Source organism: Mixophyes fleayi, chromosome 5 (genome assembly GCF_038048845.1).
Source record: "Mixophyes fleayi isolate aMixFle1 chromosome 5, aMixFle1.hap1, whole genome shotgun sequence".
Lineage (NCBI taxonomy): Eukaryota > Metazoa > Chordata > Amphibia > Anura > Limnodynastidae > Mixophyes > Mixophyes fleayi.
This window is the reverse complement of record NC_134406.1, coordinates 187,799,643-187,817,819: the sequence shown is the minus strand read 5'-3', so window position 1 is coordinate 187,817,819 and position 18,177 is coordinate 187,799,643. Positions and strand designations below refer to the sequence as shown.

Here is an 18,177-nt window from a genome sequence, read left to right as displayed (position 1 = left end):
CAAGGCACCAATAGTGCGGTTGGATGGTGACCACGTACACAGTCAAATGTGGTCATCATCTGACAAATATCCAGCATGAGTCCAGCCAACAACTGATAACTCCTGATCAGATTGGGACTGGCCATCTTATAGGGCCTATACACACTGTGCTTTGTGGTCAATTAGGTCTAAAATACAGTGTGGGCAACTTATGGATGTCACAAACAAACAAAAATACAATATGCCGAAATGTGCATGATCCATTTTGCATGAACCTTGGCCTCTGCTTGGTTGCAGATTTGCTGCATATGAGATAAGACTTTCAGGCTGATTATTACTATAACAACATGTAACTGTTATTCCCTTTCACATATAATGCATGTAACAGTTTCCTATTTTAGTTTATTGCTAACCTATTTATTGCACACGGCATTTATGCTTAATGAAGTCTCCATGATTATTATGCATACGAAAGGATTCTCAAAATTTTTCTTTAAAAATGCCTCTTTCTAGCTCATTAAATACTAGATTAACATAACTGCTATACTGTTAAAGCACTTTCCCTCTGAATTTGTCATGCACAGTAAATCCATATCATTGGACTTCTCTGTGTGAGCCTATTTCTTTATAAGAGTACAGCCACCGTAATCTATTTAACATAAGTGGTATTATGTTTGATGCTGACATGCATGAAATAGAAGTATTTTAGTTGTTTGGAAAATATTATATTGTTTAATACCACCATTATAGTTTAATCATATATCTTGGTAGCAGCACTGACAGCACATGGAATCATGCATTCTTCCTGAGACAGCAAGTCCTCAGAAGTCTCTCCCACTGGGTCCCCTGTCTGAAAGCATCAGAGCCTGCGTATGACTTGCATAACAGCAACCAATGTACACAGGGTTTATGTCCCACTGGTCTGGTGTTGTCCTAATTGTCACAAATAAGAAAATCACCCTCATAAACGGTTATCACATTGGCAGGATGCATTTTATTGTTGTTTACTATAACGATAGAACCTGATTGATCCTTCCAAGCGGCTGACATTTCAAGCATGTTTAAAAACACTGTTCTGTACAAGAGGTCATGTTGATGTTAAATGTATTGATTGCATTTAGCAAATATCAGGTATTCCTTAGTTTCTTTTATTATCTATAGTTCATTGAGATGCGAAACACCAATCTATAGCAAAAAAAACTGTTTAATGAATTTATTAGAACTACTTGTGGGTTATAGTCTCTGAAATATAACACAGCCGTAACTGGATCTTGAAATATAACAAATATCTGGAGTCACACGCAGACACATGGAAATGTGCTTGGTTCAATGACCATAAAATCCCTAGACTGAATTCTGAACATTGTAATAATAATAATAATAATAACAACTATTATTATTATTATTGTTAAGCACAATAAATTCAAAATGAGATATTTTCAATATTTATCTAATAAGATGCTTTAATATCTGACAAATGCAGTCAAGTAGGCCAGACATTATGAGGACCTCCCAAACTGAGTTTTTCTTTTCTTTCATACCGATAACCAATGGCAACAATCAGTCCTAGAGTACTATTGGGGTTATCTCAAGTACCCTTTGTTGTACAAGGACTGCCGTTAGAGAAGTCTTGTTCTATGTGACACTGGTGCTGAACTCATAGATGAAACAGTATTCAATATCCCCTCCCTGTGCATGCTCTGGAATAATGAAGTATTTTGAACACTTTCATATACAAAGCCAAGGCTTCAGTTTTAAATACTTTTGCCACTTAGACTTTATAATATAAGCTTTATTTTTCTGCCTGATAGTTTAATTCCCCAAAGTAAAGTTAGAAATATCTTTATTTTCTTGAAAACCACACAGAATGCAGTCAGTGTATTACAGACATGACTTACCAGTTTATGATGGCTGCTGGAAAGTGCGTCTAGGATTTCATCGACAATGCGGTCGGATAAGAAAGAGGCTACGGTAAGTTTAACTTCACTGTGAAGAAAATATATTAAAAATGTCTCTTAGGCTTCATTTATGAACATGTTACATTAATGCAAATATAAGAGATAATTTGGTGTTCCAAAAGGCCGCTGAGTGGCAGCTCGGAGGAATCCTACACTGTGGCACAGCACCATACCATGGGATCCAGTAGAACTGGGAAGTATGTTTACCATGACAACCAGAGAATTTGTTATTCAGTTAGATAAGTTCTTATAGGCAGCATTCTGTAATGGAATTAACATTACATCAGCATAAAACGTGGCAGAAGAGTCCTGTATTTATACTGGTCACTGTTTAATATATTAAGACATCAAACCCTACTCTAGCAAGGTCACAATTCTCTATCATGCATGTGGATCTTGAAATACCCTCCCCATAGCTTCATTGTATAATAACACAGACATATTGGGCAAAATGCCAGAGGCCCAGTGAAATAACAGTCTTCGGTGGTGCCGTGCTTGATTAGCGGTAAAGCACATAGGTTTACAGAGTAAGATTGTGAAGTTTGCATCGGCCAGTATGGAGTGGGCACCCTGGGGCGCCTAATTTTGGGAGCTCTGAAAAAGCATTTTTTCTTTTTAAGAAGCAAGACTACTGAAATGACGTAAAGGGACAGAGAGAGAGCACATTTTTCAGGTCTGAGCAGGTGGAGACCAAACCTTATATCATACTTTTATTGGTATGAATTTTGCGCCTTAGGTGAAGGTGCATTACTACACAATTTTGTAAAACAAAACCTCAAACACACAAAAGTGCTGCATGTTATAAGGACAATGTGATGTTCACTTACTGTCATGACTAATTTATGCCATACATGAGGCTAAATCAAGCAGTATTTTAGGAGACAAGCAGACAAGTTTGCGATAATGAAAGGAGTGGTCTTAAAGTGGTAGGAGGTTGGCTTTTTCATACTTTAATATATAACAGTGTTCATATTGTCCTGCCTCCTTGCACACCTATGTGCAGTTCTAGTTTGCAAAAGCATCTCCCAAGTGCAGAGTATGTGTTCATGTTGATGTGTGCAGGATGGGTCATCTAGGCGCATCGGCACACAGCCACGTCACTTTGTATTATAATTCTGGAGTATTGAATGCTGGCCATCCTTAGAACCTGTCGTGTTAATGCAGCAACCAATTTAAAGGGTTACAGCTAGTTATTTCCAGGCCATTGTGTTTCACTTTCCTGGATGATTGATAAGAAGATAAACAAAGAGCAGAAAACACACATTGACACATTTCTGCTGTTTTAAACAATAAAGGAAAATTAAATCATGGTTAACATGAATTAAAGCTAACAGGGCCTGAGTCATTAAGGAAAGTAAGACAAAAAAAATGAGTAACTGTTCTCCGGGACAAACCATGTTACAATGCAAGGGGTGCACATTAGTTATCATTTTGTACATAAGTTAAATACTGGCTGTTCATTTTGCACACAAATACTTTACGCTTTATTTTTACACTGAAATTTAAAGTTGATCTAGAATATGCCCTACCCCAGCTATAAGTCTGTCCCCACATTTTAAATTTGCCTCCCCCCCTCCAATGCAACATGGTTTTGTCCAATTGAAAAGTTATTACTCATTTTTTTATGCTTTGTTCTCCTTAACGACTCAGGCCCACAGCATCTAACTCTTGAGTGAAGTATGTGTATTGAATCTAGGTTATTAAAGCACTGATTATGTAATAGGTTCTCAGATCAGTGGCTATGGATTGAACCTTTAATCAGCAGTAAAGGGTCCGTAAGCTTCCCGTTATCATCTGAGGCAGAGCTGCAAGAGACACATAAAAAGCCTCACATCTAATCTTATTATTTTTGATTTGACACTTTAAGTACCATGAAATATTGATAACCACCGTTTGCCCACTCACTGTAAAGCTATCTAATGTCTGAAAAGAAGAAATAAAACCCAGTTTTTTAAAACTATCCATTGGCATTTAAAGGTAACAATGAATACCGGAGAGATACAAAAGCATTTGTAGGTCACCAGCTCAAAGTTCTTGAAGTAGTGTCCAAAATACCGCAAATGCACAAGGAATTCTGACTGTAATTAATAGAGATGAGCAGGCTCGGATTCTGCTAATCCGAGCCCACCCGAACAGTGCGGATCCAAACGGGATCCGAGCACTGTTCGGATATTTCCGGTGGGCAAAAACATGAAAACGAGGCTCTGTCGTCCAAGTCTCGTGTCGAATCTCGCGAGGGATGGGAGGGAGGGCCCAGAACAATTCCATCTTGTACCTCTTTTTTTGGCATAATGTGCTCAAGCTACCTCGGTGCAACCTTTTGGCCTAAAAACAATATTGTGAGGTGTTCAGAATAGACTGGAAATTAGTGGAAATGATTGCTAATGAATGTTATTGAGGTTAATAATAGCGTAGGAGTGAAAATAAACCAAACAAACTTGATTTGAACACTTTTTATGTTTTTTTCAAAATAAATCCGAATCCAAAACCTTAAATCCGAACCAAAACCTTTCGTCAGTGTCACGGGCACTAGGAGTCTTTACCCAGGGATCACCAGGTGGTAAGCTTACCAGAGCAATATAGATGGTAATAGTGTACTCTGGTAGCAGGGTGATCACGGAACAGGCAATAGTAGATGATGAGATGCTCAGGAAAGTCTATGACTAGCAGCACTGGTAATATGGAGGTGATAATACACGAGGAACTGTATGGACAAGGGCAAGTGGAGGTAGTCAGTGGTCTGCGTTAGCAAGTTGTACCACTGCTATAGTGAGGAGGAATGTCCAACAGAAACGAGGAGGTGATGAGAGTCAGCGGTCTGCGGATAGCAAGTGATACCGCTGTCTGAGTGAAGGAATAGAATCCAAGTGGAGGTATCCGGGAAGTCAGTGGTCTGCGGTAGCAAGTTGTACCACTGCTATGTGAGAGGAATGGAACAGGTGATACTGGAACAGGAATCAGTGGTCTGCCTTCAGCAAGTTGTACCACTGAAAATATATGTGAGGAGGTGTACGGGGAGAGACTGCAACACAGGATGTACACGGGCACATTAAACACGATCCACAGTAACATGCACAATATATATAAATGACTGAACAGGTCTGCAAATGTAGAAAGTCTCTGAAGTAATCCAGCACGAGGTAACACAGTCAATGATGGCAAAAGACTCAGCGGATTGCAAACTCCAGAGGAGAACCAACACAGTCCAGCAAGATATGCAATACACCAGCACAGTCAATGAGAAGTATGCATACCGTGGTTCAGAAGGCAGTCAGACAGGAGTGCAGTGATACCTGGGCGGCAGGAGGCCGACAGGATGAGAAGTCCCTGGATGTAAGAAGCAGGAGTCTAGTAGGTGCAGCGCACAGGTAAGTAGACCAACAGGGACACGAATCCAATGCTGACAGGAGGGTAGCGACCAGGGGAACCAGGAAGGCGTGGAGAGCGGATCAGCAGTAGATGGACGATAGGACTGGCAGCGGCAGCAGGACTCTGCGAACCCACGGGAGAGATGAGATGACGCTGAGGTGCACAGGAGCAGCGGATAGAAATCAGCTAGCAGTCACGATGATGAACACAGGCGAGTTGCCAGCTGGAGGCTGTAGTGCACGGAGGCAGCGGATAGGAATCAGCTCACGGTCACGATGATGAACACAGGCGAGTTGCCGGCTGGAGGCTGTAGTGCACGGAGGCAGCGGATAGGGATCAGCTCACAGTCACGATGATGAACACAGGCGAGTTGCCAGCTGGAGGCTGTAGTGCACGGAGGCAGCAGCTAGGAATCAGCTCACAGACTTGATGATGAACACAGGCGAGTTGCCAGCTGGAGGCTGTAGTGCACGGAGGCAGCAGCTAGGAATCAGCTCACAGACTTGATGATGAACAGGTGAGTGGATAAGGAGAGAAGGCTGTAGTGCACGGAGGCAGCGGATAGGAATCAGCAAACAGTCACTATGGAATATAATAGCGTTGAAGTGGTATAGGAGACTGTAGTGCACGGAGGCAGCGGATAGGAATCAGCAAACAGTCACTATGGAATATAATAGCGTTGAAGTGGTATAGGAGACTGTAGTGCACGGAGGCAGCGGATAGGAATCAGCAAACAGTCACGATGATACAGTTGATGGTAGAAGTGGTATGGGAACCACAGTAGGAGAAGTGGTTAGGAAACCACAGAGGTAGAAGTGGTTTGGAAACCACAGGAATCAGCAGGGCTGAATACATGAGGAAACACAGGAACACCTTCAGAGGCTCATGGGGAATGAGACTCCAAGATCAGGCAACGTGGTGTTGACCACAGGTGCTTAATATAGGGAGTGTTGCCTGATCTGCCAATTGAGTTAAAGGGACATACACTAAAGTATAGGAAAGGGCTGCGCATGCGCAGACCCTCAGGATGGAGGACGACCACGGTTCCTAAATGTCCGGGAAGAGGCACTCACGGTCCGGTGAGTGACAGTACCCCCCCTTTTAAAGGTGGGCACAGAACGCCTGGAACCGGGCTTGTCCGGATTTTTGAAATAAAACTTCTTCAAAAGGGCAGGAGCATTAAGATCTTCAGCTTTGATCCAAGAGCGCTCCTCAGGACCAAAGCCCTTCCAATGAACGAGGAAACGGAGTACTCCTCGCGAAATTTTTGCGTCTAATACCTCAGTAATTTCAAAATCCTCCTCCTGATGAACTTGAACTGGCTGCGGAGCTGAGGGAGGTTTTGAAAAACGGTTGATAATAAGAGGCTTGAGTAAGGACACATGGAAGGCATTAGAAATCCGAAGATTCTTAGGAAGAAGAAGTTTCACACATACTGGATTGATTACTTGAATGATCCTATATGGACCAATAAAACGAGGGGCGAATTTCATAGATGGGACCTTCAAACGAATGTTTTTAGTAGATAACCAGACACGATCTCCAATTTTTAGTGGTGGAATAGCCCGCCTCTTCTTATCTGCGAAAGATTTATATTTGATAGATGTTTTCTTCAAACAGGTTTTGACCTGAGACCAGATATTTTTAAAGGTCTGACAGGCCGTCTCCACCGCTGGAACTTGGGTGGGCGGGAGGGCAGGAAATTCCGGAAAAAACGGATGGTGACCGTAGACCACAAAAAATGGAGTTTTGGATGATGACTCATGGTACATGTTGTTATGGGCGAATTCGGCCCAAGGAAGCAACTCTACCCAGTTGTCTTGATTGGCTGAAGAGAACATCCTTATAAAAGTCTCAAGATCTTGATTGACACGTTCAGTCTGTCCGTTAGATTGCGGATGGTAAGACGATGAGAGTGCTAATCGTATGCCCAAGGTTTTACAAAGGGCTCGCCAGAATCTGGAAACGAATTGTACTCCTCTATCTGACACAATCTCAGACGGACATCCATGGATGCGGAAGATCTCTTTAATGAAATGTTCGGCCAGGATAGACGAGGAAGGCAAACCAGACAGAGGGACGAAATGAGCCATCTTCGAAAATCTGTCCACCACCACCCAAATAGTGTTATGATTCTTACTAGGTGGTAAGTCAGTAACGAAATCCATACTAATATGGGTCCACGGTTTGGACGGAATGGGTAGTGGTCGCAGCAACCCTGCTGGAGTTCTGCGGGAAGATTTGAATTGGGAACATAATTCACAGGAAGCAATGAACTCTTTGACGTCTCTCCTCATTGAAGGCCACCAGTAACTTCGAGAGAGCATCTCAAAGGTCTTGTGTTCACCGGCGTGTCCAGAAAAACGAGAGGCATGGAACCACGAAAGGATTTTCCTCCTTAGAGTAGGAGGCACGAGAGTCTTCCCAAATGGTAGCGTTTTGGTGGATGAAGCAGCCAGTGAGATACATTTGGGGTCTAGAATGGTATGGTTGGAAACCTCTTCTATATCAGAGGACGTCACAAAAGCTCTAGATAAAGCGTCAGCTTTTTTGTTCTTGGCAGCTGGTTTGAAGGTTATTATTAATTCGAAACGGGAAAAGAAAAGAGACCATCTTGCTTGGCGAGGGTTCAAGCATTGGGCAGACTGAAGATATGACAAGTTCTTATGATCCGTGAAGATCGTCACTGGATGGCGAGCTCCTTCCAATAGGTATCTCCACTCCTCTAATGCAGCTTTGATAGCCAGTAACTCCTTGTCCCCGATAGTATAATTCTTCTCTGCGGGCAGAAGACCCCGAGAATAGAAGGCACAAGGATGGAATTTTTGCTGTTCAGAGCGTTGGGAGAGAATAGCTCCCAAGCCCACATTAGAGGCATCTACTTCTAGAAAGAAGGGGAGTGTCACATCAGGCTGTCGAAGGATTGGAGCCGAAGAGAAGGACTCTTTGAGTGTTTGAAAGGCTTGAGAAGCCTCAGGCGACCATTGCTTAGGATTAGCCCCTTTTCGAGTCAGGGCCACAATAGGAGATGCAATGGAAGAAAAGTCTTGAATGAAGCGTCTATAGTAATTGGCAAAACCTAAAAAACGCTGAATAGCACGAAGAGTAGTTGGCTGGGGCCAATGTAGTACAGCATTCACCTTGTCTGGATCCATCTTCAGGCCAACTCCGGAAACTATATACCCCAAGAATGGAATCTGGGGTAATTCGAATGAACATTTTTCTAATTTACAGAACAATGAATTTTTTCGTAGCCTGGAGAGGACTTCTGCCACATGTTGGTGGTGAGAAGGCAGGTCCTGGGAAAAGATCAATATGTCGTCCAGGTAGACGACGACACATACATATAATAAGTCCCGAAAGATCTCATTGATGAAGCCTTGAAAAACAGCGGGGGCATTACACAGCCCGAAAGGCATTACCAGATATTCGTAATGCCCGTCTCTGGTGTTAAACGCTGTCTTCCATTCGTCACCGGAACGGATTCTGATTAAATTGTAGTCACCACGAAGATCCAACTTAGTGAAAATACGGGCTCCCTTGATGCGATCGAATAGCTCAGTGATCAGCGGAATGGGGTACCGATTCTTGATAGTAATGGCGTTGAGTCCACGAAAATCTATGCAAGGGCGTAATGATCCATCCTTCTTTTTGACGAAGAAGAACCCAGCTCCAGCGGGAGAGGTGGAAGGTCGAATAAACCCACGCTGGAGGTTCTCCTGTATATACTCAGATGTAGCTTGAGTCTCAGGTAACGAGAGTGGATAGACCCGGCCCCTGGGGGGAGTCTTGCCAGGTAGAAGGTCGATCGGACAATCCCAAGAACGATGAGGAGGAAGACGTTCAGACTGAGCTTTATCAAACACATCAGTAAATGAAGCATATTGAGGAGGGAGTCCCGGTGAGGTAGATGAGATGGAAGATTGCTGTACTTTGAGAGGAATAACTTGGGAAAGGCAACGATGGTGACATTCAGGCCCCCAAGACGTGACTTGAGGGGTGCGCCAGTCAATCTGGGGAGAGTGACACTGAAGCCATGGAAGGCCTAAGACAATCGGACTTGTCGTAACAGGAAGGATTAAAAACGATATTACTTCATGATGCAGGGCACCAATCTGAAGTGTCACTGGAGACGTACTCTGAGTGATGAGACCGTTGATGAGACGTGATCCATCTATAGCCGTCACAGTAATGGGTGTTTTTAAGGTAATCACTGGTAGAGACCATTGATTTACTAATGATTTGGAAATAAAATTTCCTGCTGCTCCGGAATCAATTAATGCCTGTGACTCAAAGGTTTTGGTAGCAGAGGAAATCGTAACATCAAAAGCGCAGACTTTAGATTTCATGGAAGATGGAGAGGACTCCAGGGACCCTAACTTCACCTCTCCAGAACTAGTTAGGGCCTGGCATTTCCCGATCTCTTAGGGCAGGAGCTGAGAATATGAGTGGAATCAGCACAATAGATACAGAGTCTATTCTTTACTCTTCGTTTTCTCTCCTCGGAAGATAATTTGGAACGTCCTATCTCCATGGGAATCACAGAGGGTGAAACTGGACGAAATTGAGAGTTAGAACGAAGAGGTGCTTTAGCAGAAGTTGTTTTCTCAGCCTCTCTTTCACGAAATCTCATATCAACACGATGGCATAGAGAGATCAAATCTTCAAGTGATGAAGGAAGCTCTTGAGTAGTCAGTGCATCTTTAATTTTATCGGAGAGCCCCTGCCAGAAGGCGGCAACTAGGGCTTCAGTGTTCCACTGAAGTTCAGAGGCTAAGATCCTAAATTGAATGACGTACTGGCCTACTGTATAAGATCCTTGTCGTAGGCGGAGGATGCTGGAAGCAGCGGAGGTCACACGACCTGGTTCATCGAACACACTTCGGAATGTAGAAATGAATTTGGCACTATCTTGTAATATCGGATCATTTCTATCCCACAGAGGGGAGGCCCAAGCCAGGGCTTGTCCTGAAAACAAAGAGATAAGATAGGCCACTCTGGAACGATGGGTAGAAAAATTTTGAGGTTGGAGCTCAAAATGGACTGAACATTGGTTCAGGAAACCCCTACAAGTTTTGGGGTCTCCATCGTACTTTGACGGAGTAGGCAGGTGAAGCGTGGAAGCTGTAGACACCTGGGATGGCACTGGGGAAACGGAAGAAAGCACAGAAGCCTCAGGAGTAGCTGTCACAGTCTGTCCAGATGTTCCTTGGGAGGTTAATGACTGATAACACTGAAGTAACAGCTGTTGGCGGGCATCCTGTTGCTCCACACGGCTGACCAGATGCTGCAGCATCTCCTTGGCTGTAGGTTCCGTATCTGGGTCTGTCATGGCCTGATCTTACTGTCACGGGCACTAGGAGTCTTTACCCAGGGATCACCAGGTGGTAAGCTTACCAGAGCAATATAGATGGTAATAGTGTACTCTGGTAGCAGGGTGATCACGGAACAGGCAATAGTAGATGATGAGATGCTCAGGAAAGTCTATGACTAGCAGCACTGGTAATATGGAGGTGATAATACACGAGGAACTGTATGGACAAGGGCAAGTGGAGGTAGTCAGTGGTCTGCGTTAGCAAGTTGTACCACTGCTATAGTGAGGAGGAATGTCCAACAGAAACGAGGAGGTGATGAGAGTCAGCGGTCTGCGGATAGCAAGTGATACCGCTGTCTGAGTGAAGGAATAGAATCCAAGTGGAGGTATCCGGGAAGTCAGTGGTCTGCGGTAGCAAGTTGTACCACTGCTATGTGAGAGGAATGGAACAGGTGATACTGGAACAGGAATCAGTGGTCTGCCTTCAGCAAGTTGTACCACTGAAAATATATGTGAGGAGGTGTACGGGGAGAGACTGCAACACAGGATGTACACGGGCACATTAAACACGATCCACAGTAACATGCACAATATATATAAATGACTGAACAGGTCTGCAAATGTAGAAAGTCTCTGAAGTAATCCAGCACGAGGTAACACAGTCAATGATGGCAAAAGACTCAGCGGATTGCAAACTCCAGAGGAGAACCAACACAGTCCAGCAAGATATGCAATACACCAGCACAGTCAATGAGAAGTATGCATACCGTGGTTCAGAAGGCAGTCAGACAGGAGTGCAGTGATACCTGGGCGGCAGGAGGCCGACAGGATGAGAAGTCCCTGGATGTAAGAAGCAGGAGTCTAGTAGGTGCAGCGCACAGGTAAGTAGACCAACAGGGACACGAATCCAATGCTGACAGGAGGGTAGCGACCAGGGGAACCAGGAAGGCGTGGAGAGCGGATCAGCAGTAGATGGACGATAGGACTGGCAGCGGCAGCAGGACTCTGCGAACCCACGGGAGAGATGAGATGACGCTGAGGTGCACAGGAGCAGCGGATAGAAATCAGCTAGCAGTCACGATGATGAACACAGGCGAGTTGCCAGCTGGAGGCTGTAGTGCACGGAGGCAGCGGATAGGAATCAGCTCACGGTCACGATGATGAACACAGGCGAGTTGCCGGCTGGAGGCTGTAGTGCACGGAGGCAGCGGATAGGGATCAGCTCACAGTCACGATGATGAACACAGGCGAGTTGCCAGCTGGAGGCTGTAGTGCACGGAGGCAGCAGCTAGGAATCAGCTCACAGACTTGATGATGAACACAGGCGAGTTGCCAGCTGGAGGCTGTAGTGCACGGAGGCAGCAGCTAGGAATCAGCTCACAGACTTGATGATGAACAGGTGAGTGGATAAGGAGAGAAGGCTGTAGTGCACGGAGGCAGCGGATAGGAATCAGCAAACAGTCACTATGGAATATAATAGCGTTGAAGTGGTATAGGAGACTGTAGTGCACGGAGGCAGCGGATAGGAATCAGCAAACAGTCACTATGGAATATAATAGCGTTGAAGTGGTATAGGAGACTGTAGTGCACGGAGGCAGCGGATAGGAATCAGCAAACAGTCACGATGATACAGTTGATGGTAGAAGTGGTATGGGAACCACAGTAGGAGAAGTGGTTAGGAAACCACAGAGGTAGAAGTGGTTTGGAAACCACAGGAATCAGCAGGGCTGAATACACGAGGAAACACAGGAACACCTTCAGAGGCTCATGGGGAATGAGACTCCAAGATCAGGCAACGTGGTGTTGACCACAGGTGCTTAATATAGGGAGTGTTGCCTGATCTGCCAATTGAGTTAAAGGGACATACACTAAAGTATAGGAAAGGGCTGCGCATGCGCAGACCCTCAGGATGGAGGACGACCACGGTTCCTAAATGTCCGGGAAGAGGCACTCACGGTCCGGTGAGTGACAGTCAGGTGTTTTGCAAAACAAATCCGAACCCAAAACCTCAAGCAAATCCGAATCCAAAACACAAAACACGAGACACCAAAAGTGTCCGGTGCACATCCCTAGTAATTAATCATTTGGTTTTTTTAGAACATACATACAAATTATGGTAATTGTTATATTACTTAGATTAAGTTAACTAGATCTCAATTTTTAGAAGTTTTTAAGTGATCCCTGCTGTAGTGAATGTTTTTAAATTATGTTCAAAAATAAAGAGAGTCATTTACAAAATCATATGGAGCAGTGCTAAAGTCACTTTACCTCTGTTCTGGTATCACGTGACTGCATTTTATGGTAAAGTGGTATCTACTGAGAAGGGGTAATCACCCTGAAATGGAACGGCTGAGGGAAATTGTCTGCTCTGAATGGTAATTTCCAGGGGAGCAAGTTCTCTCTATCCCCCAGGCTCCTCCATGAACTGTGCAGCTGCACAGTTACTGGGTATGATGGCCCAGTAGATGGCTGCTAGGACACTGATGGTGGATATTTCTGCCCATTTACCAATCAGAATATTTGAAGATCACCAAACACTGATGGTAGAATGGCTGAATTATCCACAACTCGGTGCTGGGAGATAACTAATGGGTATGACAGCATGTTGTTGCTTTTAAAATATTTTATTACTTTTTTAATCCTTACTACAAAATATGGAATGAGCCAGGGAAAGCTTCAGAGTTATAAATGATTAACTTGCAATGAAGATTTGTGGATTTACACCTATGTATCATGCTAATATCTAAGCATACTCTTTTGCAATTTGACTTTATGATCCAACATATGCATTTGTTTAGTCCCTGACTTGAGGTTACCTACTAACACACAGTCCCAGAGTAAAACATCAGACTGAGGTTAACAATACATTTTAATTCTGTAAAAAAGTCTCTCTTTGTCTGCTTATTTGTCATTTAAGTAGCATCTTACCTTATTTTATTTAGAATATCAATTCCAGATTGCTCAAGCAAGACATTTTTTACAAAGTTGCGAGGAAAGGAGATCTTTTCAGTGCTGGCTTGAATGAGATCTTGGCGAATATGAGCTCTTTTCATTACGTTAGGACAAAGGTTCTCAGCTGCGTCGACCATAGATTCAAGTAGTTGCTATGGATAAAACAGTGAAAATTAATGTGGCCTCAGCCTATAGAAAAATGCTCCTGAATATTACAGATATCTTCCAGCAAATAATTATTACAACACAAACTGTTTTATCACATGATTACAAAATAACCTGAACCTCTAGACTAACAACATCAAAAAACCAAGATGATGTGATAACACACTGGTGGTTTGTAAACAGCATAAACGTATTGCATTATATTGCATGTAGATTAAATTTAATTGGTAATAAAATACCAAGCACATATATTGTATTCTTGTACAGCATTATCTCAAAACAGAGTAGTTTAAAACATTGTATTATGTGTCTCCACAATTCATTTTGTTGCTAGATGCTGTAAAAAGGAAATAGCCTACAGAAAGTTGCAAGGATCCAACAAAAGATGGAGTAATGTTATGTACAGGTGAACTCCACTTCCTCCAAATGTGTTTAATCTAGAAACATTAACAGTAATGTTCTAAACACAATCCTGGGCACTAGTGTCACACAGGTCTCCAGAAGTAGGTCACACAGGTCTCCAGGAGTAGGACACACAGGTCTCCAGGAGTAGGACACACAGGTCTCCAGGAGTAGGACACACAGGTCTCCAGGAGTAGGACACACAGGTCTCCAGGAGTAGGACACACAGGTCTCCAGGAGTAGGACACACAGGTCTCCAGGAGTAGGACACACAGGTTTCCAGGAGTAGGACACACAGGTTTCCAGGAGTAGGACACACAGGTCTCCAGGAGTAGGACACACAGGTCTCCAGGAGTAGGACACACAGGTCTCCAGGAGTAGGACACACAGGTCTCCAGGAGTAGGACACACAGGTCTCCAGGAGTAGGACACACAGGTCTCCAGGAGTAGGACACACAGGTCTCCAGGAGTAGGACACACAGGTCTCCAGGAGTACGTCATACAGGTCTCCAGGAGTACGTCATACAGGTCTCCAGGAGTACGTCATACAGGTCTCCAGGAGTACGTCATACAGGTCTCCAGGAGTACGTCATACAGGTCTCCAGGAGTACGTCATACAGGTCTCATTTTCCTCCACTGGCCTAATCAGGTGTGAAACATTCAGACTGATACCCATTATATCAAACCTACAAAGAATGCCACTGTTTTATTTAAAACATCACATATGAGTTTGCCTAGGTGTGAGCTAAAAAAATAAAAGCAAACCATTTTAATTACCTTTCTTACCCTCTTTTTACAACATACTAGCGGCATATTTTACTTTACTAGAATGCTGTTGAATCCACTAAAAGGTAAACAAATTCCTGTAACAGGTTGAAATTTAATACATCGAGCATATCTTTAAATCTTATTTCAATAGAAAAGGTGAATTCATAGTGGCAGATGAAAATAAAAGGTAAATACATGGTGGTAGATAAAAGTAAAAGGTTAATTAATGGTGGTAGGTGAAAAAAAAAAGAAACAACTTGTAACAAAGTCACAGAACCAAGGAGCTCATCTTAAAAGACAGATAATATATAAATCATGGATTACACTCCTTTAAGAATATATACTAATTCTGTAACATGACATTAGACAGTGTTTCTGTAGGAAGACCTATATTTGGTCAAAATGAGGCAGTTTTCTCTGGGATCAGTTGACATTGGGTATTGTGTATTCATTTAGGAGAGTTTCCCAGGCCAGTACATCAGGGGATAAAGAATCATATCTACTGACAGATCAGATGTACACTATTGATTTCTATACTAAATATTGTAACATAGCTTTTAACAATAGTAAATAGTTAAAGCTATTTATAATTTTGTGACTAAACTTAATGCATACTTACCTACTTTCTTCAGCTCCCTTCCGGGAGCCAGCCAGTGGAGGGGGGCGTGAAGGGGCGGGGTGGCCGAAATCGCGTCATTTCGGCCCCGCCCCCTGTGACGTCATGACGCAAATTGCGTCATTTGACAGCGGGGGCGGGGCCAAACGCCGCGATTCACCGGGAATCGCGGCGTTTGGGATCTAATTCTGCCCACTTCACTAGGAAGTGGGGCACTTCCTAGTGAAGTGGGCAGAATTCGGGAGATTGCCACACTCGCCCGGGAGTCCGGGAGACTCTCACAAAATGCGGGAGTCTCCCGGACATTCCGGGAGAGTTGGCAAGTATGACTTAATGTAATACTTAAGTAATCACCGTTTCAAAAGCATTGTGTGTAACCTTGTAAGTAAAAGGTTTGTAAATTGCCTACCTGTGCCCAAAGATTCCATTAAGTATGCCTGAGTGATTTATTTGTTTCTAGTGTGGATTTCTCTTGAGAACCTGGGAACACATTTTATTTTGCCATTTCACATGCAGAGTTTATGCTACCGACAATAAATCTATGACTCCAGAGGTCCTAAGCTGTATTGGCAATTAGATTCAGCTGAGAGAGACTTAAGGGCATTTTATAGTTTTCTGTAATTAGACATATTGGTGTCTGTTTACTACAGTGATACAAGTCAACATCAGCAGTTTCACTTGGAGTAATTGTTTTCTGTATGAGTTTTACTTTTTATTTTTAAGAATTTTGGCACGCTCCTCTTTACAGCACTGCTTCAGTTTAATGATGCTAAGAGGGCAATCGCTTATGAACAGCTCTTAAGATCTCGCCACATCTCCTCAATGGGTTTGAGGTCTGGACTTTGACCATTCCAAGACCTTATATCTACTCACCTTCAGCCATTCAGCTGTAGATTTACTGGTGTGCTTACGATTGAAATTGGATCATGTAAGAGAATAACAGCCACGTTTCAGTTGTCAGGCCTCATATTTTCCTGTAGAATACACTGGTATAAAGGGGAGTTTATGATGTACTCAATGATTACAAGGTGATCATCCCTTGTTGCTGCAATAGATCCTCAAATCATCACCCGTTTACCACCATGCTTGACGGTTGAAACGAGGTTCTGGTTTTAACCGAACATGGCATTGTGCATTAAAAAACAACAACTGCACTACGGTCTCATCTGTTCAGAGGATATTATTCCAGGAGTCTTGTGTTTAATTCAGTTGTAACTATGCACACCTACTACAATTTTTGGGGTGGGGGTGAAAAGAGTTTTTCTCTTAACTACCCTTCATGTTATAGTGTTGACAGCGGCCTATGGATCCCTGAATGTAGCTTTTGGGTTCTATGTGAATTCTTGGAGCATCATGTAATCTGATGTTTGGGTGAATTTGCTAGGACACCCATACTTTGGAAGATTATGAACTTCCTTCAATGTTCTCAATTTGCAAATAATGGTTCTGTAGAATGACAGATAATTGCTTCTTCACTGTAGAAGTCTTCTCTCCTTGGCATGGTGTTAACACAAACCTGAATTCTCCATAAAGAATTGGCAAAGTGTCTACTTTTATATAGAGGTGGTAGCAATTCCTGACGATGAAATAAGGAACTTATAAAACAGCACCTGGCCCAAATTGCCTTATTTACAGATACGGAAGTAGCAAGAGTGTATTTAACTTTTCCACACGACTTCTTCATGTTGACTTATTTTTGAATAGTGAAAATGTAAAATCTGTTATGGGTTATGTGTCACATGATAATAGGACTTGATGAGGACTAGAAAATTATTAATTATATGCGGATATGTAACAAATGTAATTTGAAAGAGGCTGCACTTGGTTTTTCCATGAATATATCTCCATATATCTATCTACCTACCAATCTCTTGTATGGAATAAAATCCATAGACAGAGAAGAACTACTAACTGCTTGCAGCTAACTTAATGTATAATGGTGTCTGAAATAGATAAAAGATGTTATTTTTAGCCTCAGGCTTGCTGCACAGACTCACTAAGAAAGTAATGAAGAGTGAATAATGTATATCTAATGCCCCCTTTAATAATCAATATCAGATCAGCAACCTAAGAAGTGTAAACTCTAGTTTCGCTATATAAGAAATGCATCTGGTTTACAGTCAGTTTGTGTCCCCTGCAAGTAAATGACACAGTCTCCTGCTTCATGATCCCTGGACTCACTACAGGTTCTGTAAGGAAGAGATTATTTTTCCAACCATCAAAAAACAATTAAAATCTCACATTTTCTTTGATATGAGGAGCGGACTATTTGCATTGCTTTGAAGAGGATTCTCTCCAAGAATGCCTGGGAGAGCAGTAAGGGTCAGGTGCTATGTGACATGAATGTACAATTTTCCAGTTGATATAATTTCCCTAGTGAAATTAGGTACAATTTATAGTCACTTTGCTGTATATAGTAAAAATTTATAAAACGTCCTTGCTTTAATTTATTATTCGATAAGTCGGCTAATCAGGAACGCTATACATCTCCTTTTGCATTACAAGTATAGAGATCAGTGGCTTGCTGTGTCTCTTACAAACTTAAGGCTAGATTTACTAAGCTGCTGGTTTGAAAAAGTGGGGCTGTTGCCTATAGCAACCAATCAGATTCTAGCTATCATTTTGTAGAAGGTACTAAATAAATGAAAGCTAGA

General features: G+C 42.8%; 1 protein-coding gene across 3 annotated transcripts in view; it reads right to left on the bottom strand.

Annotated features, from left to right (window-relative positions):
- CARMIL1 (capping protein regulator and myosin 1 linker 1) overlaps nucleotides 1–18,177 on the bottom strand; it is a 227,789-nt gene that overhangs the window by 43,890 nt on the left and 165,722 nt on the right. For all 3 annotated transcript variants that reach the window (XM_075213171.1, XM_075213169.1, XM_075213170.1), the window contains exons 27-28: nucleotides 13,549–13,724; nucleotides 1,878–1,965 (exon numbers count right to left, since the gene is read on the bottom strand). In XM_075213171.1, the coding sequence (XP_075069272.1) occupies nucleotides 1,878–1,965; nucleotides 13,549–13,724 (264 nt within the window). The remainder of the gene's footprint in view (nucleotides 1–1,877; nucleotides 1,966–13,548; nucleotides 13,725–18,177) is intronic.